Source organism: Mustelus asterias, chromosome 13, assembly GCF_964213995.1.
Source record: "Mustelus asterias chromosome 13, sMusAst1.hap1.1, whole genome shotgun sequence".
Classification (NCBI taxonomy): domain Eukaryota; kingdom Metazoa; phylum Chordata; class Chondrichthyes; order Carcharhiniformes; family Triakidae; genus Mustelus; species Mustelus asterias.
Genome location: NC_135813.1, coordinates 107,035,476 through 107,062,913, shown reverse-complemented (window position 1 = coordinate 107,062,913; position 27,438 = coordinate 107,035,476). Strand labels below are relative to the sequence as shown.

The window sequence follows — 27,438 nt, the reverse complement described above, 5'->3', positions numbered from 1 at the left end:
TCTGGTAGTGTGGCAACCAGAACTGGACGCAGTGTTCCAAATGTGGCCGAACCAACGTTCTATACAGTTGCAACAACATATGCCAACTTTTATATTCTATGCCCATCCAATAAAGGCAAGCATGCCATATGCCTTCTTCTCCACCTGTGCTGCCACCTTTAAGGATCTGTGGACTTGTACACCCAGGTCCCTCTGTGTGTCTATACTCCTGATGGTTCTGCCATTTATTGTATCGCTCCCCCTTACATTAGATCTACCAAAATGCATCACTTTGCATTTATCTGGATTAAATTCCATCTGCCATTTCTCCACCCAATGTTCCAGCCTATCTATATCCTGCTGTATTCTCTGACCATGTTCATCACTATCCGCAACTCCAGCAATCTTTGTGTCGTCCGCAAACTTACTGAAATGAAGATGAGGGTTCTAATTCATTTATCAGTTTGAAGACATGGCCTATTGTGATAACTTTGCTATTCCAAATTCAATCCAGTTATAGTCAGTGGGCAGCACGGTAGCACAGTGGTTAGCACTGCTGCTTCACAGCTCCAGGGACCTGAGTTCGATTCCCGGCTTGGGTCACTGTCTGTGTGGAGTTTGCACATTCTCCTCGTGTCTGCGTGGGTTTCCTCCGGGTGCTCCGGTTTCCTCCCACAGTCCAAAGATGTGCGGGTTAGGTTGATTGGCCATGCTAAAAAATTGCTCCTTAGTGTCCTGAGACGCGTAGGTTAGAGGGATTAGTGGGTAAAATATGTAGGGATATGGGGGTAGGGCCTGGGTGGGATTGTGGTCGGTACAGACTTGGTGGGTCGAATGGCCTCTTTCTGTACTGTAGGGTTTCTATGATTCTATGATAGTCAAGTTGCTTCGAGAAAAAAGCATGTTCTTTTTATCCTGATTGATGGCCAGGTACAATGTTGGTGTGTTTGATTCTTACAATTGTAAGAATAGATTTCCCTTGTATGATGATGGTGCTTCACCTTTCTGGTGGAGATTGCACACGTAGTTCAAGTCATTTCTGACTACAGTAAAATTATTTTCCATTCTGGATCCTTGGCTTGATCCATCTGCTGCAGGAATGTTCATCCTTGCTTTTTCACTTCCAGTCTTGTCTAGTCCAGATTGCTTAAGGCCGGCCTCCCCCGGCTGTCGTGAAACTAGAACTTGTCCCAAAATGAACCCGTACCCTAACTCACGCCAAGTCCTGCTCGCTGCCCATCATCCTTCTGCTGGCTGATCTGCATTGCCTCCCAGTCCACCAGCACCTCCAATTTAAAATCATTATCCTCTAGTTTAAATCCCTTTCCTTTCTCTATAACCCTGCCCTCCCCAAAAACTTTGCATTCTGATAATTCTGGCCTTTTGAGCGTCCCCCACTATTGACTTCTGTGCCTTTTTTCTATCATAAATTTACCTCTCTTTATCCACAGAAGTCTTATATTTTGATCTCCTTTTTTCCCATTTTAAAAAAATGTCTACTTTTCATTCTTGGACCTAATTTGAATGTTCGCCGTTGCTGAGAAAGCAGTTTGGTTACTTTTCTAACAAGTTAATTTTAACATTGCTTTTTGAGCCATTTTAGTCCAGTGTCCTTATCTTGTACCCTTTTCTTTAAACAGAATCATATTATGGTCAATATTTCCAAACTTCTTCACTCACATCGGGTATTTGCCCTGCTTCATTTTCCAGAACTAAATCAGACAATGCTGCTTTCTTTGGACTAGTAATCAGCTAATCTAGGAAGCAGCCCTGGTTGAATTCTGAGGAGGCACTCCTGTACTTAGACTGAAATAAAGGTATTGTACTTGGTCAAGTTTGGAAGCTAAGATGACAAGATTTTTTTTGTTCTTTAAGTGTCATCTAACTTTCCCCTCATCTTGTTGTTTGCACATCAAGAAACTGTCATTCAATTTTCTGTTTGTCAACTCCATTCATATAGATTTATCCATTTGTATGGATTTTGCCCTTGAGACAATCTCCAAACCATCCATGTGCTCTAGTGGCATTCCTAATTTTCCCGAAGGATAATTTGAAGGCAGGTTTGCAGAATGCTAATTATTTGGCTGGGCTTGATTCCAAATTGCAGCATTGAAAAATGGGTAGGAACTGGAACAGATATTGTATTTGCCCTTCAAAGAGCCCTTACAAACAGTGTGGAAATGTATTTAAAATGTGGACATTCTGCTGAGTTACTTTGTATTCCCTGTAAAGGTGAATCTTTCAGGTAGTCGCGTTTGCTGTACTCCTTCAGAATACTATCTTTTCTAGAACTAGGAGCAAGGATCCAAGATAAACTTTAGCCTTGGCGTTGTAACGAAATTCGGGTAATGAGAATGTGGCGCTAATAGAAAACATTACTGATCTCTGATCACCTTTTCCTTCCTCAGCATTTTCCTAACAGCAGCTTTAGGCTTTCCTGAGGCTCTGATCCCCGTGCAGCTCCTCTGGGTGAACCTGGTAACAGATGGACTGCCGGCCACAGCACTAGGTTTCAATCCACCTGATCTAGACATCATGGACAAACCACCTCGCAGTCCTAAGGAACCCTTGATCAGTGGCTGGCTCTTCTTCCGCTATATGGCTATTGGATGTGAGTATTTGTTTTGGAGTTAGCCAGTAAGGTGCTCTAAGATTCTTTAATCACTTTTGGGTTCAACTATGACCGTGCAATGTACTGGTGAACCACCTTCACCTTGGCATAAGCTTAATGTCAAGTCTGAGAAGCTTTGACTGCTAACTTTTTTAAAGAAAAGACACAAGTGTATTCTTCCATTCTGATTTGTGTATTTGAAGCTTGTTTGGTCAAGTGCCTTGTAGACAGTCTTTCACTTTTTTTCTACTCCCCTTTTGATTTTAAATCATTTCATAGATTCATATAATCCCTACAGTGCAGAAAAGGCCATTGAGGCCCATTTAGTCACCAAGGCTGGTATTGAACCCAGATCCCTGGTGCTGTGCAGCAGCAGCACTAACCACTGTGCCACCCATAAAATATTAATGAACCAGGTGGGCTTTTCATTTTTACGGCAATCAATGATTTCATGATCACCATTACTGAGATTACCTTTCATGTTGCCATGGTGGGATTTGAACCTGTGTCCCCAGAGCTTTAACCTGGGCTCTGGATTGCTAGTCCAATGACATTACTGCTACACTACTGTTTCTCCCACTCTAAGAGTTTTAACAACACCAGGTTAAAGTCCAACAGGTTTATTTGGTAGCAAATACCATAAGCTTTCAGAGTGCTGCTCCTTCGTCAGATGGAGTGGAAACGTGCTCTCAAACAGTGCACAGAGACATAAAATCAATTTATAGAATACGGATTAGAATGCGAATCTCTACAGCCAACCAGATTTTAAAGATACAGACAATGTGGGTGGAGGGAACATTAAGCACAGGTTAAAGAGATGTGTGTTGTCTCCAGACAGGACAGCCTGCAAGTCCAGGAGGCAAGCTGTGGGGGTTACTGATAATGTGACATAAATCCAATATCCCGGTTTAGGCCGTCCTCATGTGTGCGGAACTTGGCTATCAGTTTCTGCTCAGCGACTCTGCGCTGTCGTGTGTCGTGAAGGCCGCCTTGGAGAATGCATACCTGAAGATCCGAGGCTGAATGCCCGTGACTGCTGAAGTGCTCCGGGGAGCACTTCAGCACTCACGGGCATTCAGCCTCGGATCTTCAAGTAAGCATTCTCCAAGGCGGCCTTCACGACAGCGCAGAGTCGCTGAGCAGAAACTGATAGCCAAGTTCTGCACACATGGGGACGGCCTAAACCGGGATATTGGATTTATGTCACATTATCAGTAACCCCCACAGCTTGCCTCCTGGACTTGCAGGCTGTCCTGTCTGGAGACAACACACATCTCTTTAACCTGTGCTTAATGTTCCCTACACCCACATTGTCTGTATCTTTAAAATCTGGTTGGCTGTAGAGATTCGCATTCTAATCCGTATTCTATAAATTGATTTTATGTCTCTGTGCACTGTTTGAGAGCACGTTTCCACTCCATCTGACGAAGGAGCAGCGCTCTGAAAGCTTATGGTATTTGCTACCAAATAAACCTGTTGGACTTTAACCTGGTGTTGTTAAAACTCTTACCGTGTTCACCCCAGTCCAACGCCGGCATCTCCACATTATGTCTCCCACTCTATCCATTTGTGAACAGAGTATAATGACTATCTACGGTAGGGATAATGTCTGCGGAATTATTTTGTTCAGTCTTTTCTCCAGGCATGTGCTGTTTTGGAGTGATTTCAGAGGGGATCAGAGTAGGTTCAGTGTAGGTTCCCCAACAAGGTGGAAACAAACTGAACATTTTCAATCCGAATCCAAATAGCTAATATGATATTTTTAGGGTCTTGGGTTACCAAACAACACTGCATAAAATCAGACACATTTTATCTGTATTTTTGTGCATTTAGCTGCAGAGTGGTTTTTGTGTATGCAATTATCCTTGATCAAAGGGATGGGATCTTGATGTTGAAATGTAAATAGGATGTCATGTATCTTGGCTTCAGTGCCTGCGATAAGCTATTTACAATGTAGATTTAAGGACTAAATTTTGTATCCCTAAAATAAATGAAATTAATTTATCCTGTCATCCATTATCAGGTTATGTAGGCGCTGCTACAGTTGGTGCTGCAGCTTGGTGGTTCATAGCTGCTGAAGATGGACCGAGAGTTACTTACTACCAGCTGGTAATGTTTCACGGAGTTATATTTTTAACGTGAAAGCATTTGTGTACTCATTCCCAAAAGGCTAACTTTGGATATCCTGTGGTGCTTAAAATGCAAATATATGCTGGACAGTGAACTAAAACTGCTGTATGTGGAGAAAACATCAAGTAATTTACCTGACCTGCATGTAATGACTAAGTTTAATGCTCTAAACCTAAAGAGGCAAATGCTTGTCCTAACAAAGGCATTGCTTGATTTTTAAAGTTCAGTTGCACCTTTTATTACTGAAATTGGTGTATCGTTGATAGCTGTTCCACAGGCCCGAGTAACTTGCCAATAACTCACCTAAATGGGCCATTAACATGCACTTTATATCATAAATGCTGACAGGCTCTCATTTGTGGAGTGTATCACAGTTGAGGCTGTGTCCAGTTTTTTGTTGTCCAGTTTCTGTTTTGTAGAGCAGATCACTGAATAATAATTTTCTCCCTCCAAGCCTCGGAACACTGAGGCCTGTGTCCCCATTGTTCAAATCAGCTGACACCACTTGTGTCACAGATTAAATCTGGAGCTTTCCTGTTCTATTTGGAGAAGTACCACATGACAATTGCGCACTCATCCCACTGAACCATTAGAAGAGTCTTTAGAAACATAGAAAAACTACAGCACAATACAGGCCCTTCAGCCCACAAAGTTGTGCCGAACATGTCCCTACCTTAGCGATTACTAGGCTTACCTATAACCCTCTATCTTACTAAGTTCCATGTACTTATCTAAAAGTCTTTTAAAAGACCCTATCGAATCCGCCTCCACCACCGTTGCTGGCAGCCCATTCCACGCACCCACCACCCTCTGAGTGAAAAACTTACCCCTGACATCTCCTCTGTACCTACTCTCCAGCACCTTAAACCTGTGTCCTCTTGTGGCAACCATTTCAGCCCTGGGAAAAAGCCTCTGACTATCCACTCGATCAATACCTCTCAACATCTTATACACCTCTATCAGGTCACCCCTCATCCTTTGTCTCTCCAAGGAAAAAAGGCTGAGCTCACTCAACCTATTCTCATAAGGCATGCTCCCCAACCCAGGCAACATCCTTGTAAATCTCCTCTGCACCCTTTCTATGGCTTCCACATCCTTCCTGTAATGAGGCGACCAGAACTGAGCACAGTACTCCAAGTGGGGTCTGACCAGGGTCTTGTATAGCTGCATCATTATCTCACGACTCCTAAACTCAATCCCTCGATTGATGAAGGCCAGTACACCATACACCATCTTAACCACAGCCTCCACCTGTACAGCTGCTTTGAGCATCCTATGAACTCTGACCCCAAGATCCTTCTGATCTTCCACTCTGCCAAGAGTCCTACCATTAATATTATATTCGGCCATCCTATTTGACCTGCCAAAATGAACCACCTCACACTTATCTGGGTTGAACTCCATCTGCCACTTCTCTGCCCAGTCTTGCATCTTATCTATGTCCCGTTGCAACTGCTGACATCCCTCTACACTATCCACAACACCTCCAACCTTTGTGTCATCAGCAAACTTACCAACCCATCCCTCCACTTCCTCATCCAGGTCATTTATAAAAATCACAGAGTAAGGGTCCCAGAACAGATCCCTGGGGCACTCCACTGGTGACCGACCTCCATGCAGAATATGACCCATCTATAACCACTCTTTGCCTTCTGTGGGCAAGCCAGTTCTGGATCCACAAAGCAATGTCCTCTTGGATCCCATGCCCCCTCACTTTCTCAATAAGCCTTGCATGGGGCGCCTTATCAAATGTCTTGCTGAAGTCCATATATACTACATCTACTGCTCTTCCTTCATCAATGTGTTTAGTCACATCCTCAAAAAATTCAATCAGGCTCGTAAGGCATGATCTGCCTTTGACAAAGCCATGCTGACTATTCTTAATCATATTATACCTCTCCAAATCTTCATAAATCCTGCCACTCAGGATCTTCTCCATCAACTTACCAACCACTGAGATTAGACTCACTGGTCTATAATTTCCAAGGTTACCTCTACTCCCTTTCCTGAATAAAGGAACAACATCCGCAATCCTCCGGAACCTCTCCCGTCTCCATTGATGATGCAAAGATCATCGCCAGAGGCTCAGCAATCTCCTCCCTCGCCTCCCACAGTAGCCTGGGGTACATCTCATCCGGTCCCGGCGACTTATCTAACTTGATGCTTTTCTAAAGCTCCAACACATCCTCTTTCTTAATATCTACATGCTCAAGCTTTTCAGTCCGCTGCAAGTCTGCACTACAACCACCAAGATCCTTTTCCATAGTGAATACTGAAGTAAAGTATTCATTTAGTACCTCTGCTACTTCCGGTTCCATACAAACTTTCCCACCGTCACACTTGATAGGTCCTATTCCTTCACGTCTTATCCTCTTGCTCTTCACATACTTGTAGAATGCCTTGGGATTTTCCTTAATCCTGCCTGCCGAGACCTTCTCATGGCCCCTTCTGGCTCTCCTAATTTCCTCCTGATCCTTCCTATTAGCCGTATACTCTTCTAGATCTCTAACATTACCTAGCTCCCTGAACCTTTTGTAAGCTTTTCTTTTCTTCTTGACTAGATTCATTACAGCCTTTGTATATCACGGTTCCTGTAACCTACCATAACTTCCCTGTCTCATTGGAACATTGCTATGCAGAACTCCAGACAAATATTCCCTGAAAATTTGCTACATTTCCCTGAGAAAACCTCTTTCCAATTTAAGCCTCCAATTTCCTGATAGCCTCATAATTCCCCTTACTCCAATTAAACACTTTTCTAACTTGTCTGATCCTATCTCTCTCCAATGCTATTGTAAAGGAGTTAGTGATCATAATTCTATCTCCAAAATGCTCTCCCACTGAGAGATCTGACACCTGCCCAGGTTAATTTCCCAATACCAAATCAAGTACAGCCTCTCCTCTTGTAGGCTTATCTACATACTGTGTCAAGAAACCCTCCTGAACACACCTAACAAACTCCTCCCCATCTACACCCCTTACTCTAGGGAGATTCCAATCAATATTTGGGAAATTAAAATCTCCCATCACGACAACTGTTATTATTACACCTTTCCAGGATCTGTTTCCCTATCTGCTCCTCAACATCCCTGTTACTATTGGGCGGCCTATAGAAAACATCCAGTAAAGTTATTGACCCCTTCCTGTTCCTAACCTCCACCCACAGAGACTCCGTAGACAATCCCTCCATGATGTCCATCTTTTCTGCAGCCGTGACACTATCTCTGATCAACAGTGCCACTCCCCCACCTCTTTTGCCTCCCTCCCTGTCCCTTCTGAAACATCTGAAACCCGGCACTTGAAGTAACCAGTGCTGTCCCTGAGTCATCCAAGTCTCTGTAATGGCCACCACATCATATTTCCAGTAGTGATCCACACTCTAAGCTCATCCACTTTGTTCACAACACACCTTGCGTCAAAATAGACACATCTCAAACCTTCGATCTGAGCGCTCCCCTTCTCTATCACCTGCCTATCCTCCCTCTCACACTGTCGGCAAGCTTTCTCTATTTGTGAGCTAACCTCCTCTCTCCCAGTCACTTCAATTTGATTCCCACCCCGCAACCATACTAGTTTAAACTCTCCCCAGTAGCCTTAGCAAACCTCCCCGCCAGGATATTGGTCCCCCTGGGATTCAAGTGCACCCGTCCTTATTGTACAGGTCACACCTGCCCCAAAAGAGGTCCCAATGATCCAGAAACCTGAATCCCTGCCCCCTGCACCAATCCCTCAGCCACGCATTTATCATCCTTTAAAAATTTTTGATTGTAATTAATGCCAGTATATATTTTGTCTGCGTTTCCACAGAGCCATTTTTTACAATGCAATCCAGAAAACCCAGACTTTGAAGATGTTGACTGTGAAATATTTGAATCGCCTTACCCCATGACCATGGCACTCTCTGTCCTGGTGACTATTGAGATGTGTAACGCTCTTAACAGGTTAGAAATATTGCAATCGCTTCCCTTGAAATGCTGTGCTTCGAGTAATTTTTGTTTTGTGGGACAAGAAAAAAAACCAACTCACTACAGAGAGGCAGATGGTTGAGCAATGGATTTATCGATGATTAATCTATAGATGCTCATTGAACTCCTGTCAAAATGTATTTACATAATTCAAATGGCAAGAATGATCATTTTCAATGACATTGATATGTTGTGTGGATAAACTGCTACAGTTATGGGTTGTAGAATTTTAAGATGTTACAACTTTCAAATACCCAAATACTATTGTTCCCATAATGAGAACCCTCTGCCCAATCTGCTCTGAATTTTTACGCTGATACCAAGTTCACTTACCTGGTGTTTGCAATGTTTTTTTTACTCAATTTATGCCAGTGTGGGTGGTAAAAACATTGTGTTTCCAATTTTATGTGAAATTTAATGTTGAAGAATTACTGCTGGGAGCTTGTAACTCTCCTTTTGTGGTAATAGGTGTTCCTGATGTGTCATAATGTGGCAGATGCTGATTCATCCTTGCTGGAAATTTCCACATTTGTTTGCACTGATTTGTGAGGGGGCGCAGTCGTTGGGTGGAGCCATCAGGCTGTGTTTAGGTGTTTCCAAAGACTGTTGATACTTACAATTAGTCAATTTTTGCATTTCTTCTTCACCTCCCAGCAGCTGGCTCACAAGTGACACTTGGAGCAGATTTTTTTTTTGCAAAAAGCTTGAGGAAGAAGCTGTTTTCCTAGTCAGAAAATAAAGTATGAGGCCTTCATTTTTCTTGCTGAAAAATATTTAAGAATTATATTTCGCTTATCGCTCTCCTGTCTACAAGAGCTCCATGCCTTTGCAACGTGATTTTCTTTTCTTTAAACAGGTTTTATTTTGGGTGGAGGTTAAAATAAAGTGCTGGAAGCACTTAACAGGTCAGGCAATATGAATGAGGAGTGCAAAATAGTTCTGACGAAAGGTAATCAGCCTGAAACAACTCCAGCCTCCCAGCCATGTGTTTCCTGGTGGTTCAAGGCGGCGCACTGTTCATTGGTGGTGGGATTCTCTGGTTCCACTGCTGTCAATGGCATTAATGTCACCCCCATACCGCTGCAAAAACCCGCGGTTGGGGGTGCGCTGCTGGTGGGACTGGAGAATCCTGCTGACATGAACGGCCAGAGAATTCTGGCCATCAACTCTCTCTTTCTCTCCACAATCCTGCCTGACCAGCTGCATATGTCCAACATTTTTCTGGTTTTGTTTCTGAAATCTGCAATATTTTGCTTGTGTTTTGGTTGATTTAGCAACTCCATTGGGATGGAATTGATTTTGACAAGCAATTGCTTTTGGAGCAACCTGTTTCCCTTTTATCTTTCAGTTTATCAGAGAACCAATCATTGTTGAAGATGCCGCCCTGGGAAAACGTTTGGTTATTGGGTTCAATCTGCCTGTCGATGTCTCTTCACTTCCTCATTTTATATGTGGAGCCACTACCAGTGAGTCAGATCACCTGCTTTGTCCTGTACAGCACCTAGAAGTTTTGCATTCCACTGTAGAATCCATTCAGTGAAAATTATCTTGAATACTATGCCATTGCTTTTGCTAGCAACTGTGTGCGATTTTAATTTCGTTATACAAGCTATTCTACATTCCATGGGGCTGGATTATGCACTTATGGGTGTGCTCTCTGCACCCGAGCATAAGCAGTGGGGGAAAACCAGCCTCCATTTAGCTGGCTTGCCTCAATTAAATTTCTTGGGTGACAGCCCTTTAATTAGCATGAAATGAGACTTCTGTCCATCTCCAAAATGAAATCCTGCCTTGCAGAGCTGCTGGCCAATTAGAGGCCAACAACTCTGCACACTGACAGCAGCAGCATAGAATCCCTATGGTACTGGAGGAGGCCACTCGGCCCATCAAGCCGGCACTGACAACAATCCCACCCAAGCCCTAATCCTGTAACCCCATGTATTTCCCCTGCTAATGCCCCTCACACTAAGGGACAATTTTAGCTCGGGCAATCAACCTAACCCACACACCTTTGCCTCTCACTTCTTCTCGTTTCGTTCTCGGTTTTTGGAATTTGACACGGTGTAATGTAAAAATCCTAGTTTAAACCCTGCCCAAGCTATCAATAAAATATTATATATGATTTTAAAGAGAGAAACTAACTAAATTTCACAGCACCAGGGACCCAGGTTCAAATCCCTGCTTGGATCACTGTTTCTGCGAAGTTTGCACATTCTCCTCGTGTCTGCGTGGGCTTCCTCCGGGTGCTGCTATTTCCTCCCACAGTCCAAAAATGTGCTGGTTAGGTGGATTGGCCATGCTAAATTCTCCCTCTGTGTACCCGAACAGGCGCCGGAGTGTGGCAAATGGGGGATTTTCACAGTAACTTCATTGCAGTGTTAATGTAAGCCTACTTGTGACAAAACTTTAAAAACTTTAACTAAAGGGCCTAATATAGGAACTGTTCTGTACTTTTCTGCATACTTTGGGTCATTGAAAAGTAAAGTTGATTTTTATTGTGCTAATTGGTTCATTCTGTAGTTCGTTATGGTGGCACAGTGGTTAGCACTGCTGTCTCTCAGTGCCAGGGACCTGGGTTCGATTCCCGGTTTGGGTCACTGTCTATGCGGAATCTGTACGTTCTCCCTGTGTCTGTGTGGGTTTCCTCCAGGTGCTCTGGTTTCCTCCCACAGTCCGAAAGACGTGCTGGTCAGGTGCATTGGCCATGCTAAAGTCTCCCTCAGTGTACCCGAACAGGGCCGGAGTGTGACGACGATAGGATTTTCACAGTGAATTCATTGCAGTGGTAATGTAAGACTCTTTCTGACATTAATAAATAAAACTCTCTTCTGACTTTTTGCAGCTCATCTTCCAAATTACACCTCTAGACGTAACACAGTGGCTGATGGTGCTGAAAATCTCTCTACCTGTCATTCTGCTGGATGAGACACTCAAATTTATTGCTCGTAACTACCTTGAACCGGGTAAAGAGTATACTCTGCCTAGTGACAAACTGTGTGGTTTCTCAGCATGTACAGAGGGGATTTCCTGGCCTTTTGTGCTCATTTCTGTGCCCCTGATTTTCTGGCTTTACAGCACAGACACTAATTTTGCTGAAATGTTCTGGTCTTGACTGACATAGAGCTGTCGTTGGCATAGTGAAGACATGGCATTTGATTAACTTCGACCAAAATTTTTATCATTTAAACACTTGATTCCAAGAGTCTGTTTCTGCTGAATTTCATATGAACCCATGTATGGATGAAGTTAATATTTTTTTCCTGAACTCCAGAATGAAACAGGATTGATTTTTACACAATTTTAAAAAAAACTTTAAAAAAAAACTGTGCATTGGCGTGTACAGAGATTAATACTATTTTCTGCAATATTTTGTTTTTGTAGATGAAACAGCATGTACAGATGTGTTCTGTTTACTAATTTGTTCATCTTTTGTGTATAAATTGAGAACCAATGAGCTGACGGGTGTATTTTTTTTGGCTAAAGAAATTGAATTGAATGTTAAATTCTTTTTGGAAATTTTGAAAAAAAAGAGGATTGCATGGTATATCACCGCATGGCTACTTTGGTTGGGTTCTATTTTAGACTTTATTTTGTGCCTTCTGTCAAATGGTTTTTAGTTCCGAACTCCTTATTTTCTGCACTCAGCAGAACATTGCTACCTCAACCAGCTTGTTAGTATTGTTTCCTGTAATCATTTCTGTGTCCTTAACTCTGTCATGTTTACAGACCAACCTTGTTTGAGGTATGCGAATTACTGCCTGTGCAGAACACTCTATTTCTCCCTGCCCACCGCCACCCCCCTCACCCCATATTGCTGTTTATCCTCCGCCAATAAGTTTAAATGGTATTTATTTAAAGTGCTGATTTGTATTTTGTTGTAACGGTCTTGATGGGATTCTTTACTTTTTTTTCTTTGCCAGTTTACCTTGGATGTGTTCTACATCGGGGGTTAATTCACATGAGTCAAAAATAAAATGTTTTGGTCTCAACAGAGAGGAAATTCTCAATGTCTCTCTTTTAACCAGGCTGCTTCATGTAGTTTCTTCAAATGCAATACAAAAAACCCTGCAGGATCAATTGTTTTTAGGTCTTATTTGTTGGTCTCTTAGTTGTCACACAAACTTGGACATGGTTTGAAGAACTATTTATTACTCACATGTATTTGAAAACACTTAAGTAGCTGGAAGCTAATTGTTACTTCTAGATGCTAATGCTGAGCACAGACATGCAACAATGATATTTTAAAACTAGAAAATTTAGGTGCAAGCTGTAAGTAGCACATTACCAAATACTCATTTGACATGTATAGAACTAAAAGTAAATTTTAACATACTATCATCTTACTAACTGTTTACAACTGTAATAATCTAAATGTTGGGTAATAGTGTTCTAAAGCATGTTTTCTAAAGTGACATTTAAGTGAGGTGATTTTTACATGTGTTAACAAACCTAACAATGGTGTTTTCTTCAACGCCTTCCAAAATTCATCATCTAAAGTGAGTATATTTACATTTTTGTAATTGCCTAATTCCAGTTCCGGATGTCGGACACACTTACTCTCCTGAGTTTAGTCCAGGATTCTGGTATGTTAGATCAACGCAAGTGTTTTTATAGAGCTGTCAAAACTTGCAGGATTTTTTTTTAATCCAATACCTCTTTTGCTGTTAAACTTTTATGAATATTTCAGGCCTTTTTTAGGGTTAAATAAAACTGGAGAAATCTTCACTAAAATGTTGGCATCCCAAATTTTGAGTGTTAAACTGTAATTTGTATATTTTTTGAATCTACAAGTGACCATTGTATCTGAATCCTGGATCAGACTACTTGAAGCATGCTTGTATAATAACACTCTGCTTTCATACACATTAATCCAGATAGAAAAATAAAATGAAAGCAGTTGAGAATTTTTTTACTGATTCAAAATCTATAGATAAAGGTGATTTTTTTAAAAATGTGATTTTAGAAGTAGAAATTACTGAAGTAGATTTAATAGCAAGATCTTTATCTTAACATTCCACAAGGGAACAGATATTTCTTCAGCTGCTTTCAGCATTAAGAATAACGTGTATCATGGCATGTATCACTAAATGACCCACAGTGCTTAACATTAGGCTTGTTTGAGATCTTTTAAAATACTGTTGACTGGCCATCTTCTCATTAAAGCACATTGTATGATGCTTGTTTTTACTTGGTGTGGCCAAGTGTGCATGTGAGGTTCTAAAGGATTGACAGTGGCATCCATTTCTTGATAAGATTATCCCTTATATCTGAATACCATCTGCATCATGCAACAGCAGCACTGTCCTCCTGTCAACTGGGGATGTATTTGAGTTCAATTTGAGAAATTCTGGACTGGATCATTGAGAACATTTATTCAAAGGCAACATTTCCCATTTACAATATTTTTTTCTTGAAAACAATTAGATGGGCACACTTTTTATTTTCTTATTTATTGGCTTTATCCCTTCAATTTTCAGGAAAAAAGGAAGGATATTCTTCTAGTTTCACTTGAATTGCTAATTTTATTCTGTACCAGGTTGATACCGGAGATGAGGGGTTTGGATTATGAGGAGAGGCTGAGGAGATTGGGTTTGTACTCGTTGGAGTACTTCTAGATGCTAAGAGGGGGGATCTTATGGAGACTTATAAGATAATGCGGGGGCTGGATAGGGTGGAGGCGGAGAGATTCTTTCCACTTAGTAAGGAAGTTAAAACTAGAGGACACAGCCTCAAAATAAAGGGGGGTCGGTTTAAGACAGAGTTGAGGAGGAACTTCTTCTCCCAGAGGGTGGTGAATCTCTGGAATTCTCTGCCCACTGAGGTGGTGGAGGCTACCTCGCTGAATATGTTTAAAGCGCGGATGGATGGATTCCTGATCGGTAAGGGAATTAAGGGTTATGGAGATCAGGCGGGTAAGTGGTACTGATCCACGTCAGATCAGTCATGATCTTATTGAATGGCGGGGCAGGCTCGAGGGGCTAGATGGCCTACTCCTGCTCCTATTTCTTATGTTCTTGATTACAATCCAATTTAAGTAATCTGCTTAAATTGTCATAGCTTTATTTTTTTTAAAAACTTCTACCATGAAAATGGATGACATCAATGAAAACAAGAATTGGCCACCTAGTAAAACAAGCTAATTCACTGAGGTAGACCAGTTTCGCTCGGTATTTAGAAATGAAGATGACATGACCAGGACAAAATAGTTATTCGTAACAGTACAGGAAGCAAAAAGGATCTTGCTCAGAGTTATTGTTTTGTTGCCATTGTTGGGAATTCACTTGGGAGTGCCTAGGTTTGCTTAGCCAGTTTACCCAATGAATAACCAAATAGACTCTGATTAATTTTGATTTAATCTCACTCTGCTCTGATCTCAGCTGTGGTGGTAGCAGGTGCTACAATTGCCTAGTGGGACAGAAAATCAACCAGATTCAAAGTGATTCATGCCATAAGTAAGAACCTGATATTGGATCAAAACAAGATCAGATGTGACAATGGCATATACCCTCTTCAATGTTGAAGTTTGCATATAAATTATGCTCACTTGGGTGAGAAACTAGAGGATGCCTGCCATCAAACGACTTGTATCCAAGGAATTGCTTCATTTCAGAAGAGTGAAAATTGAGAAGGGGGAAACAGGTAGGGTAGCTCACTGCTTAAACCTGAGCGATAGGGCCACAGCTCAAAACTTGATTGGCACAGGGGGAATCACTATTTTAGATTTGTCAAGAAAACGTACACAAGAGATTCTGTCAGGAAGGGAGAGGTGGCCAGATGATCAAACTACTCATACAGCAGCCCAGCAGATTGACTGCGTGTGTCATAAAATTAAAAAAAACAAATGTCAGTGTGGGATGGGTGTACACAGTTTGAGAATTGTGGGTGAAAAAAATGGGGAAATTGTCATGCTAAAATTGAACCAAAGTATGTCCCTTTCCCATGGGATAGGAATATAAACAGCAGTGTTTGCAATTGGTGCCAGTAGTCTGTCATTCTTTTTCCCACAGTTTTAATGAAAGTTTGTGTGTGCATGTTTTATTCACTCCTACTGCTTCTTTAAAACAGTTCTGGTATGTAGTAACTATCTGTAGCACTGTTGCTTTAAGTGTTTACAAAACGAAAGTTGCCTGTTTTATTTTAAGTGCAGTTCATATTCTTCAGAATGGCTTGTGTATTACCCTCTCTTGGAAGTGCTTTCTGTCACTGTCAGCAGGCGATGTCCAGCACTCTGCTCCCTTTCACTTCTCGAGCAGATTGTTTAGTTTGGATGCTCAAAAAAAAAACCGTTATGTGAGCAACCGGCTAATTTTTCCTTTTCCTTTCTCAACAGTTATGGATGATGAAGAGGAGAACAAGTAATTCCCTTAACAATTTTCAGAAAACTAAGGTTCTTTTGTTATCGCGTGCATGTGTGTTTTTAAAGCACAACTACCAAGACCATTGCATGTATAATGTGCAACAATAGTATGCTATTTGGAGGAAAAGTGTGTTTAAAATTTAGGACTTGAGAGAATCTGTACATTTGTGCAATACATCCTCGTGAACTTTACAAAACTCCAGAGAAGTCGGGTTCTTTGCTAAAGAGATAAACGTCACCAACTGTTGAGGACTCACAACTCTGTAAAATTTCATTTGAATTTATAAATTGTACATTATGAAAAATGCATGCCTTCTGTTTTAAGTAACAGAATCTGTGTATTGGGTCATCAAGACAAAAGAAGAACTACTTTATAAAAAACAATGGCTATGTACAAAATGCTACTATATTTATGAAAAACCTAGATGAAAGATACAAATCATGAATGTAAATTACATCCTGTAGGTTGATGATTTCATAACTTCAATGTATTTTTTCTAAGGAAAGTTTGTTTTCTCTTTTGGTGTGAGACAAAATGAGAGAATTCCCTCTTGCACTGTAAGTTAACTATTTTAAGTTGTAGCGCATTAACAGAAGCGTTGGTGCAATAAGAAAATTGCGATGCAGATTTAAAAAGAACCTGTCAGTTGCCAGAAAACAGCATGTTTAATGTTGAAAACCTGTAAATAAGATCCTATGTTTATTTCAGTGATGACATTGTAACATGCAGATTTCATAAATTCAGGTAAATAAAGTTACCCACATTACATCCTCTGATGTTTCCTTTAAAATGCAAATGTTTTTCACTTAAATGTAACCAGACATCTGTTGTTCTTGCTGTGAAATTAAATACTGTTTTGTGTGGTATCGAAAGGATTGGAAAATTATAAATGATTAATTAGTTGTACCCCCATCTAACCAAGAACTCTGCATATATAAGATACTTGCGTATGCCACCGAGAATGTATTGCAGTTCAATAAGCTTATCCCTGAAAGCTTCCATTTATTCTCAAAAGTTGGTTTAAGACTTCATTTTATAATTAGTACTGATTTAATAAGGATGCCCGTGTAGTAAATGTTTTACTAAATTATAAAGGATGCTACTTTACTCTTACTCCACAATCTCAGCAATATAATCATTTGAGAAAAAATGTCTAACAATCTACAAAACTGCATTCTACATTGTCTAAGGTTTAGTCAGATAAAGATGGACTTCCAGATCCTTGAGACCCTGAGGAATTTTCACTTCAATTTTTTCTTTGTTTTCCTCCCACATATTGTACTGCAACTGATGTCAGTTTTGAAAGTAGCTAGTGTCGTTTTTGAATCCCCCTCATTGACGTGGCTTCATCTACATGGAGTGAAATTTTATGTGAAGTTGCATTAGGAGAAGCAGAGCACAGTTATAAGCCATCAGCTGATTTTAACTTGAGGAATAACTTCAAGTTAGCATAACTAGGCATGCACAACACTGAACGAACTATGGGTGGAAGCTTTCCAAAAAATAAATGTGTCATTTTGAGTGAGAAGAACTGGTGTGGTTCGCACTGCCATTTCCGACGCAAATCGGAATACAATTTTCCCACACTTAGTCATTTTTTGGGAGAGGGGCGAGGTTTGCACAAGTTCTGAGGCGGGGTAGGGCCTAAACACATCAGCAAGTCCGGCTGCACAGAAAATGAACGCCATTTTTTTAAAGGGTGCCCTGATCTGTGAAATTGAAGGACCCCCCCCCCCTCCCTCCATGGACATCTGCACCCCCCCAACCCCCTTTATTGAAGACATGTTTCCCCCACTCCCAACATAGATCATCAGCACTGGCTGCGCCCCCAACCCCCCCCCCCAACCCCTTCATGACTTCCCACATGTCCACCTGACTTGACACCCTGGCACAGTCAGGTGGCTACTGCCCAGCCATATCTGTAACCACCCAGGGGCTTCAGTGGCCTCGGAGTTTATTTAAATATGCAAATCTGGGGGCAAGAACCAGATTACGTGTGGGTGCGGTGACTGGGAGGATCACAACAGGGTTTTGTGCCAGCATTGAATGTACTAGACCCCTCACCCGTGATTTTCCGACCTCACTCCACTCCAGTACAACCTGCGTTAGGCACAACACAGCCAGAAAAGCACAGCCTATCTTTTTAATTTGGTTCTGTCAAATCGTGATGCTGTTGTTTTAGTCCATAAAATGGTAGATCTGCAGCATGGTGCTTTTCTATGGTTCTTTATTCCTACCCACATTCAGTGACCGAGATGTGAACTAAACAACATAAAGGCAAATATCAAATCACAATTTTATATGTAACATATTTTTGTGGTGAAGGGAATCAGACCCTATTGAATGCTCTTTTGGTGTGCAATTTATTTTTCCAAAATTACTTTTGTCTAACATTACCTGCCTTGTTTATGCATGTTCTCATAATGCATATGTTTTCTCATTTGCCTATTGTGGTTGTCTTACTTTGGCTCCCAGTTGCCTGATGAATCAATTTTTTAAAAAATGTCAATGTTGTCTATTGAGTTTTTACCCCATACAGTCTCTTCTCCACAGCAGTAACCCACATTGCCTCTGTTCCCCACCCCCCACCATAAATCATCTTCCTCCTGATTCAAATCTCTTGTGTATCTCCACCTCCATTCACATTTTGCCACCATGTCATCAGCTGCAAGAGCCGCACACTCCCTAAACCCCTCCCACCACCCAGTCTTTTTAACACACAATCTCTGGCCATGCTTTTGGTCATCTTCTACTTTTGTCTCAGCACTCATGTTTTCCTTGTGCTATCTATATCCCTGAACCTACGAACAAGAAACAGCCTCAAGGCAAACTATTGAATTGGTTGAAATATTCAAAAAGGAATTGAAATATACGTTATGCAGATAAGAAAAATAGATCCTAAGCATTTGCGTTCAAGTGAACTTGACATACAGAATAACTTTATTCATTCTTGTATTTGTGAAGTTTGAATTTGGATCACTAGGTGAGTGTCCCTTTTTGTTTAAAAAAAAAACTTCTCTATATACACACACACACGCATACACACACACACATATACACACACACACATATACACACACACATATACACACACACACATATACACACACACATATACACACACACATATATACATATACACACACACACACGCATATACACACACACACATATACACACACACATATACACACACACACATATATACACACACACATATACATACACACACACACGCATACACACACACATATATACATATACACACACACACGCATATACACACACACACGCATATACACACACACACAGATATACACACACATATACACACACACACGCATATACACACACACGCATATACACACACACACGCATACACACACACATATACATATACACACACACACGCATATACACACACACACGCATATACACACACACACACAGATATACACACACACACATATACACACACACACACATATACACACACACATATACACACACGCGCACGTGTTGCCATCTTCTATTTCATTTTAAATGTGGAACTAGGTGGGGATGTAATTTGAACTTGGATTCATTGGCTTTTTGAACCTTTTCTTGTCTGTTGTGAGACCAATCGCTAATGGTTGTGGGAGTTGCTGATGGATATTTGACTCTGTCATTGAATTTGGGCCTCAAATTCTAATTTGGACCATTAGAACTGTGGAAGGTGACTTTATCCATTTCAGTAACAGTGGGTTCTCTCCAATAAGATGTTTTCAGGAAATTAATTTTCACTAGGAGTTCATGTGCACCAATATTACAGAGCACTGCGCACACTGCAGCACTATTCTAACTGGATTGCATGGTCTATGATTGCAGTGTTCCATGGATTTCCAGGAACTGCAATTGTGCCATGCTGAGAGTACTGGGAGTTAGTGTGCATTGTGGTGGGGAAATGCTGTTTTTCACAGCGTGTAGTGCAATGGAGTAAAGTTAGCAATGAACAAGAACGTGTTCTAAAAAAATGTGAACAGGCAATAGTGTGGCATCTCAAAAAGGCAGAAAGCATTTTTTAAAAATAAGAACATAAGAAATAGGAGCAGGAGTAGGCCATCTAGCCCCTCGAGCCTGCCCCGCCATTCAATAAGATCATGGCTGATCTGAAGTGGATCAGTTCCACTCTTTGTGATTTTTATTAATGACTTAGAGGAGGGGGCTGAAGGGTGGATCAGTAAATTTGCTGATGACACCAAGATTGGTGGAGTAGTGGATGAGGTGGAGGGCTGTTGTAGGCTGCAAAGAGACATTGATAGGATGCAGAGCTGGGCCGAAAAATGGCAAATGGAGTTTAACCCTGATAAATGTGAGGTGATTCATTTTGGTAGGACTAATTTAAATGTGGATTACAGGGTCAAAGGTAGGGTTCTGAAGACTGTGGGGGAACAGAGAGATCTTGGGGTCCATATCCACAGATCTCTGAAGGTTGCCACTCAAGTGGATAGAGCTGTGAAGAAGGCCTATAGTGTGTTGGCTTTTATTAACAGGGGGTTGGAGTTTAAGAGCCGTGGGGTTATGCTGCAACTGTACAGGACCTTGGTGAGACCACATTTGGAATATTGTGTGCAGTTCTGGTCACCTCACTATAAGAAGGATGTGGAAGCGCTGGAAAGAGTGCAGAGGAGATTTACCAGGATGCTGCCTGGTTTGGAGGGTAGGTCTTATGAGGAAAGGTTGAGGGAGCTAGGGCTGTTCTCTCTGGAGCGGAGGAGGCTGAGGGGAGACTTAATAGAGGTTTATAAAATGATGAAGGGGATAGATAGAGTGAATGTTCAAAGACTATTTCCTTGGGTGGATGGAGCTATTACAAGGGGGCATAACTATAGGGTTCGTGTTGGGAGATACAGGAAGGATATCAGAGGTAGGTTCTTTACGCAGAGAGTGGTTGGGGTGTGGAATGGACTGCCTGCAGTGATAGTGGAGTCAGACACTTTAGGAACATTTAAGCGGTTATTGGATAGACACATGGAGCGCACCAGGATGATAGGGAGTGGGATAGCTTGATCTTGGTTTCAGATAAAGCTCGGCACAACATCGTGGGCCGAAGGGCCTGTTCTGTGCTGTACTGTTCTATGTTCACTTACCCGCCTGATCCCTATAAACCCCTAATTCCCTTACCGATCAGGAATCCATCTATCCGTGATTTAAACATATTCAACGAGGTAGCCTCCACCACTTCAGTGGGCAGAGAATTCCAGAGATTCACCACCCTCTGAGAGAAGAAGTTCCTCCTCAACTCTGTCCTAAACTGACCCCCCTTTATTTTGAGACTGTGCCCTCTAGTTCTAGTTTCCTTTCTAAGTGGAAAGAATCTCTCCACCTCTACCCTATCCAGCCCCTTCATTATCTTATAGGTCTCTATAAGATCCCCCCTCAGCCTTCTAAATTCCAACGAGTACAAACCCAATCTGCTCAGTCTCTCCTCATAATCAACACCCCTCATCTCTGGTATCAACTTGGTGAACCTTCTCTGCACTCCCTCCAAGGCCAATATATCCTTCCGCAAATAAGGGGACCAATACTGCACACAGTATTCCAGCTGCGGCCTCACCAATGCCCCGTACAGATGCAGCAAGACATCTCTGCTTTTATATTCTATCCCCCTTGCGATATAGGCCAACATCCCATTTGCCGCCTTGATCACCTATTGCACCTGCAGACTGGGTTTTTGCGTCTCATGCACAAGGACCCCCAGGTCCCTCTGCACAGCAGTATGTTGTAATTTCTTTCCATTTAGATAATCCAATTTGCTATTATTTCTTCCAAAGTGTATAACCTCGCATTTGTTAACGTTATACTCCATTTGCCAGATCCTCGCCCACTCATTCAGCCTGTCCAAATCTCTCTGCAGACCTTCTATGCCCTCCACACGATTCACTTTTCCACTTATCTTTGTGTCGTCTGCAAATGTCGCAATGCAGTAATGGTTGAAAAAAAGAATTGGAATCCTTCAAGTTGGAGCAGTCGTTTTGTTAATCACAAGTTTGGATTTAGGCAATGGTGTCCCAAAATATTGCATCTCAACAGGGTTACACTGTGAAGCCCATGCTGTAAATACTTTGATTTTTTTCATTGAGTCACGAGCTGAAAGTGAAAATTTTCTTTCCATTTAGAATGTGTAATGACATTTTTCCCCAGATTTGCACGCATAGGTGAAGGTTCTTTGGTGTTCTAATGAGTTGCTAATTATAGATCATATTTTCTATAATTGACCCAATTATACTTGAAATAATTAAAATTTGTGGGAAATGAATAATCTATTTCCTACTTTACAACCAGATATGTGAAAATAACATGTTTAGTTTTTTTTATTCATTGATTCCAATGTGGAAATTTTTTTCTTCCGCTTGGAAACACGAAGTACGACAAGCAATAAATACGTTTGATTTGAGATGCCAAGAATTATTTCTTCCATTTTGAATTTGGTAAAACATATTTGAAGTTTTTTTATAAGTTGTACTGTTCAATATTTTTACATTAGGAATTGTATATTTTTTCAAGCCTACCTTTTTATGTGTGAATATAATGCTGTGTTGGCTGTATTGTCACAACATCAAATTCAAAGTTCAGAGTCATCTGCTCAGAATTCAGAATACAAAAGGCACTTACTTTGCTTCAGCTCAAGTGCAGCCCACTTGCATGATTCAAACCTTGGTGACTCAGTGACTAACTTGTATCATATTAGTGTAATGTTTGAATTGGTTGGCAACTGATAAATTATTAGTCAGGTAACTTGATAAGAATATTTGCACAATATACAAGGTTTGGCTTACTGTTTGGTTTAAGCTATTCATTTGCTTTACAATTATATGTACATGAATCTGAGGGTTTCACATGTTCCATCTAACGATAGCATTTTTTAATATTAATTGACACTCTGGGAGTTGCTGGCATAGCCCACATCCCATCTCCTATCTTAATTGCTCTCCATGACAGCAGTGAGTGCTGCCTTGAACTGCTAGGATGAAGGCTCTCCCACAGTGTTGCTGGGTATGGAGCACCAGCAACAATAAAAGAATGATGTATTTCCAAGTCATGATGGAATCTTGGGGGTGGCAATGTTCCCATGCACCTACTGCCCATGTCATTCTAGCTGGCAGAGGTTGTTGGTTTTGCAGGTGTTGTCTAAGAAACCTTGTAGAGTTCCATTGTTTTGCTGCAGTGCATCTTGCAGATAATAACGCAGTTCGCCGGTCATGGAAACAATGGTGGATTGGATGATAATCGAGCTGGCTGGATTCCAGTGTTGAGCTTCTTGACTGTTGTTGGAATTGCACTCATCCAGGCAAATGGAGACTATTCCACTGCCCTCCCAATTTGTGCCTTGTAAATCGTTGGAAAGAGTTTTGGAAGTCAGGAGGTGAGTTACTTGCTGCAAAATATCCAGCTTCTGATCTCTCGTTGCACCCACAAAGGATGGTCATTGTCTAGTACGTGTGTGGTGTGAAAGTTATCAGCCTGAATGTTATCCAGGTCTTGCTGCATTTGGACACCGATTTATTTATATTTGTGGAGTAGCAATTGGAGCTGAACACGCTGCAATCATCACTTCTTGTCTGATGATGCAGGCTAAACCCTTGAATAAACAGCTGATGGTATTTGGGCCTAGGATACTGCAGGGATGTGCTGGGGCTGAGATGATTTACCTCCAACAACAACCATCATTCTTGTGCTAGGTATATAGTGGAGAATTTCCTCCCTGATTGCCATTGTCTTCAATATTACTAGGACTTATTGATGCCACGTTCTGCCAAATGCTTTCTTGTTGTCAAGGGCAATCACTTTTACCTCATCTCTCTTGTCCATGTTTGTCGAGGCTATTTGAGTTTTGGGGCCACGTGGTCCAGGTGGAATGCAAATTGTGCAATGGTGAGTAGGTGTTGCTGGGATAATATAGTTGACGACTCCTTTAGTCACTTTCCTAATGGTTGAGAGTAGACTAATGTGACAATTGCTTGTGTCAGCATCGCAGACTAACTATCCCTCTAACATTTATATGGTTAGTGTCAGTTAGACCAGACAAGACCTGTTGATATTGTAGTCCTGATAATGAAAAATCAGGAATGTGGAACCCAGGTACAGTTTTGGGGTTATGTATTTGCCTATTGGAGAATTTGATTACAAAAGTTATTTAGTGTCTTCTTTTTGTCATTAATGCACTGTCAAGTGAGTTTGAATTGGTTGAAGACTTTTGTGATGAAGATTTCAGGAAGAGACCAGGATGGGTTATCCATTTGACATTTCTGGCTGTGGATTGTTACAAATACTTGTCTTTAGCATGCACCTGCGGGGCTGTGCGATCATTGAGGATGGAAATGTTTGTGGAGCTGCCCCCTCCTATTGTCTATCCATCTACCATCATGCCCTGGTTCAATCTACCAAAATGCATCACCTCGCATTTGTGGAGTTTAATTTAGGTGATGCATTTTGGTAGATTGAACCAGGGCAGGACTTACTCTGTTCTGTAACCCTTCCCAATGTCCTACCATTAACTAAGAGATCTAGGGGTACATGTTCATAGCTTCTTCAAAGTGGAGTCATAGGTGGACAGAGTGGTGAAGAAGGCATTCGGCATACTTGGTTTCATTGGTCAACATTGAATACAGGAGTTGGGACGTCTTGTTGAAGTTGTACAAGACATTCTAAGGCCACACTTGGAATACTGTGTGCAATTCTGGTCTCCCTATTATAGAAAGGATATTATTAAACTAGAAAGAGTGCAGAAAAGATTTACTAGGATGCTACCGGGACTTGGTGGATTGAATTATAAGGAGAGGCTGGATAGACTGGGACTTTTTTCTCTGGAGCGTAGGAGGCTGAGGGATGATCTTTTAGAGGTCTTTAAAATAATGAGGGGCACAGATCAGCTAGATAGTCAATATCTTTTCGCAAAGGTAGGGGAGTCTAAAACTAGAGAGCATAGGTTTAAGGGGAGAGATACAAAAGTGTCCAGAGGAGCAATTTTTTCAGTGGTGAGTGGAACAAGCTGCCAGAGGTAGTAGTAGAGGTGGGTACAGTTTTGTCTTTTAAAAAGCATTTAGATAGTTACATGGGTACGATGGGTATAGAGGGATATAGGCCAAATGCGGGGTTTTAAAAAAGAAAGGGTGGCATGGACAAGTTGGTTGAAGGGCCTGTTTCCATGCTGTAAACCTCTGACTCGTGTGGCAGACTACAGAGCGGTGTGATCTGATCTGTTGCCTGTGGGGTCACGTGGCTCTGTGTAGCATGTTGCTTTCCCGGTTTAGTATGCTTTTCATCCTGGATTGTAATGTCAGCAGGTTAGCACTTCCTATTTAAACATGGCTGGCATGCCCATATTCCAGCAAAAAACAAGGATTGTAAGAAAAGGGAGAACCAGCCGTGGATAACGAAGGAAATAAAGGAGAGTATTAAAATAAAAACAGCTGCGTACAGAGTGGCCAAAAATAGTGGAGAAACAAGTGATTGGGAAAAATTTAAGAAACAACAAAGAGAGACTAAGAAAGCGATAAAGAAAGGAAGGATAGACTATGAAGCTAGGCTAGCAATTAATATAAAAAATGATAGTAAAAGTTTTTATAAATATATAAAAAGGAATAGAGTGGCTAGAGTGAATGTTGGACCCTTGGAGGACGAGAGGGGGGAGTTAATAGTGGGAAATGAGGATATGGCTGAGTCTTTAAATACGTTTTTTGTGTCGGTCTTCACGGTGGAGGACACAAATAGTTTGCCAAATATTAACGATAGAGGGTTGGCAGCAGGAGAAATACTTAATACGATTAATGTTACCAGAGAGGCAGTGCTGGGTAGACTAATGGGACTGAAGGTGGACAAGTCCCCGGGTCCGGATGGAATGCATCCCAGGGTATTGAAAGAAATGTCAGAGGTAATAGTGGATGCGTTAGTGATTATTTATCAAAACTCGTTGCATTCTGGGGTAGTGCCGGTTGATTGGAAAACGGCTAATGTTACGCCGCTGTTTAAAAAAGGAAGGAGACAAAAGGCGGGTAACTATAGGCCGGTCAGCTTAACGTCTGTAGTAGGGAAAATGCTGGAATCCATTATTAAAGAGGAGATAGCAGGGCATCTGGATAGAAATGGTTCGATCAATCAGACGCAGCATGGATTCATGAGGGGAAAGTCGTGCTTGACGAACATGTTGGATTTTTATGAAGATGTGACGAGGGCGGTTGATGGAGGAGAACCGGTGGATGCGGTGTTTTTGGATTTCCAAAAGGCGTTTGATAAGGTGCCCCATAAAAGGCTGCTGAAGAAGATTAGGGCACACGGAGTTGGGGGTAGAGTGTTAAAGTGGATTGGGGACTGGCTATCCGACAGGAAGCAAAGAGTCGGAATAAATGGGTGTTTTTCCGGTTGGAGGAAGGTAACTAGTGGCGTGCCGCAGGGATCGGTACTCGGGCCGCAACTGTTTACCATTTATATAGATGATCTGGAGGAGGGGACGGAGTGTAGGGTAACGAAGTTTGCAGACGACACAAAGATAAGTGGAAAAGTGAATCGTGTGGAGGACGGAGAAGATCTGCAGAGAGATTTGGACAGGCTGAGTGAGTGGGCGAGGATATGGCAAATGGAGTATAACGTTGAGAAATGCGAGGTTATACACTTTGGAGGAAATAATAACAAATGGGATTACTATCTCAATGGAAACAAATTAAAACATGCTACCGTGCAAAGGGACCTGGGGGTCCTTGTGCATGAGACGCAAAAGCCCAGTCTGCAGGTACAACAGGTGATCAAGAAGGCAAATGGGATGTTGGCCTATATTGCGAAGGGCATAGACTATAAAAGCAGGGATGTCTTGATGCACCTGTACAGGGCATTGGTGAGGCCGCAGCTGGAATACTGTGTGCAGTATTGGTCCCCTTATATGAGGAAGGATATATTGGCATTGGAGGGAGTGCAGAGAAGGTTCACCAGGTTGATACCGGAGATGAGGGGTTTGGATTATGAGGAGAGGCTGAGGAGATTGGGTTTGTACTCGTTGGAGTTTAGAAGGATGAGGGGGGATCTTATGGAGACTTATAAGATAATGCGGGGGCTGGATAGGGTGGAGGCGGAGAGATTCTTTCCACTTAGTAAGGAAGTTAAAACTAGAGGACACAGCCTCAAAATAAAGGGGGGTCGGTTTAAGACAGAGTTGAGGAGGAACTTCTTCTCCCAGAGGGTGGTGAATCTCTGGAATTCTCTGCCCACTGAGGTGGTGGAGGCTACCTCGCTGAATATGTTTAAAGCGCGGATGGATGGATTCCTGATCGGTAAGGGAATTAAGGGTTAGGGGGATCAGGCGGGTAAGTGGTACTGATCCACGTCAGATCAGCCATGATCTTATTGAATGGCGGGGCAGGCT

General features: G+C 41.8%; 1 protein-coding gene across 2 annotated transcripts in view; it reads left to right on the top strand.

Annotated features, from left to right (window-relative positions):
- Positions 1-16,816, top strand: part of LOC144502996 (sarcoplasmic/endoplasmic reticulum calcium ATPase 2) — a 99,286-nt gene extending 82,470 nt beyond the window's left edge. The window contains exons 16-21 of one of the 2 annotated variants that reach the window (XM_078227465.1): positions 2,388-2,590; positions 4,614-4,699; positions 8,528-8,661; positions 10,034-10,151; positions 11,528-11,648; positions 16,016-16,816. In XM_078227465.1, the coding sequence (XP_078083591.1) occupies positions 2,388-2,590; positions 4,614-4,699; positions 8,528-8,661; positions 10,034-10,151; positions 11,528-11,648; positions 16,016-16,044 (691 nt within the window). In that variant the 3' untranslated portion in view covers positions 16,045-16,816. Of the gene's footprint in view, positions 1-2,387; positions 2,591-4,613; positions 4,700-8,527; positions 8,662-10,033; positions 10,152-11,527; positions 12,679-16,015 lie in introns of those variants that run through there. The other variant, XM_078227464.1, reaches the window with a different exon arrangement.
- The last annotated feature ends 10,622 nt before the right edge of the window (positions 16,817-27,438 follow it).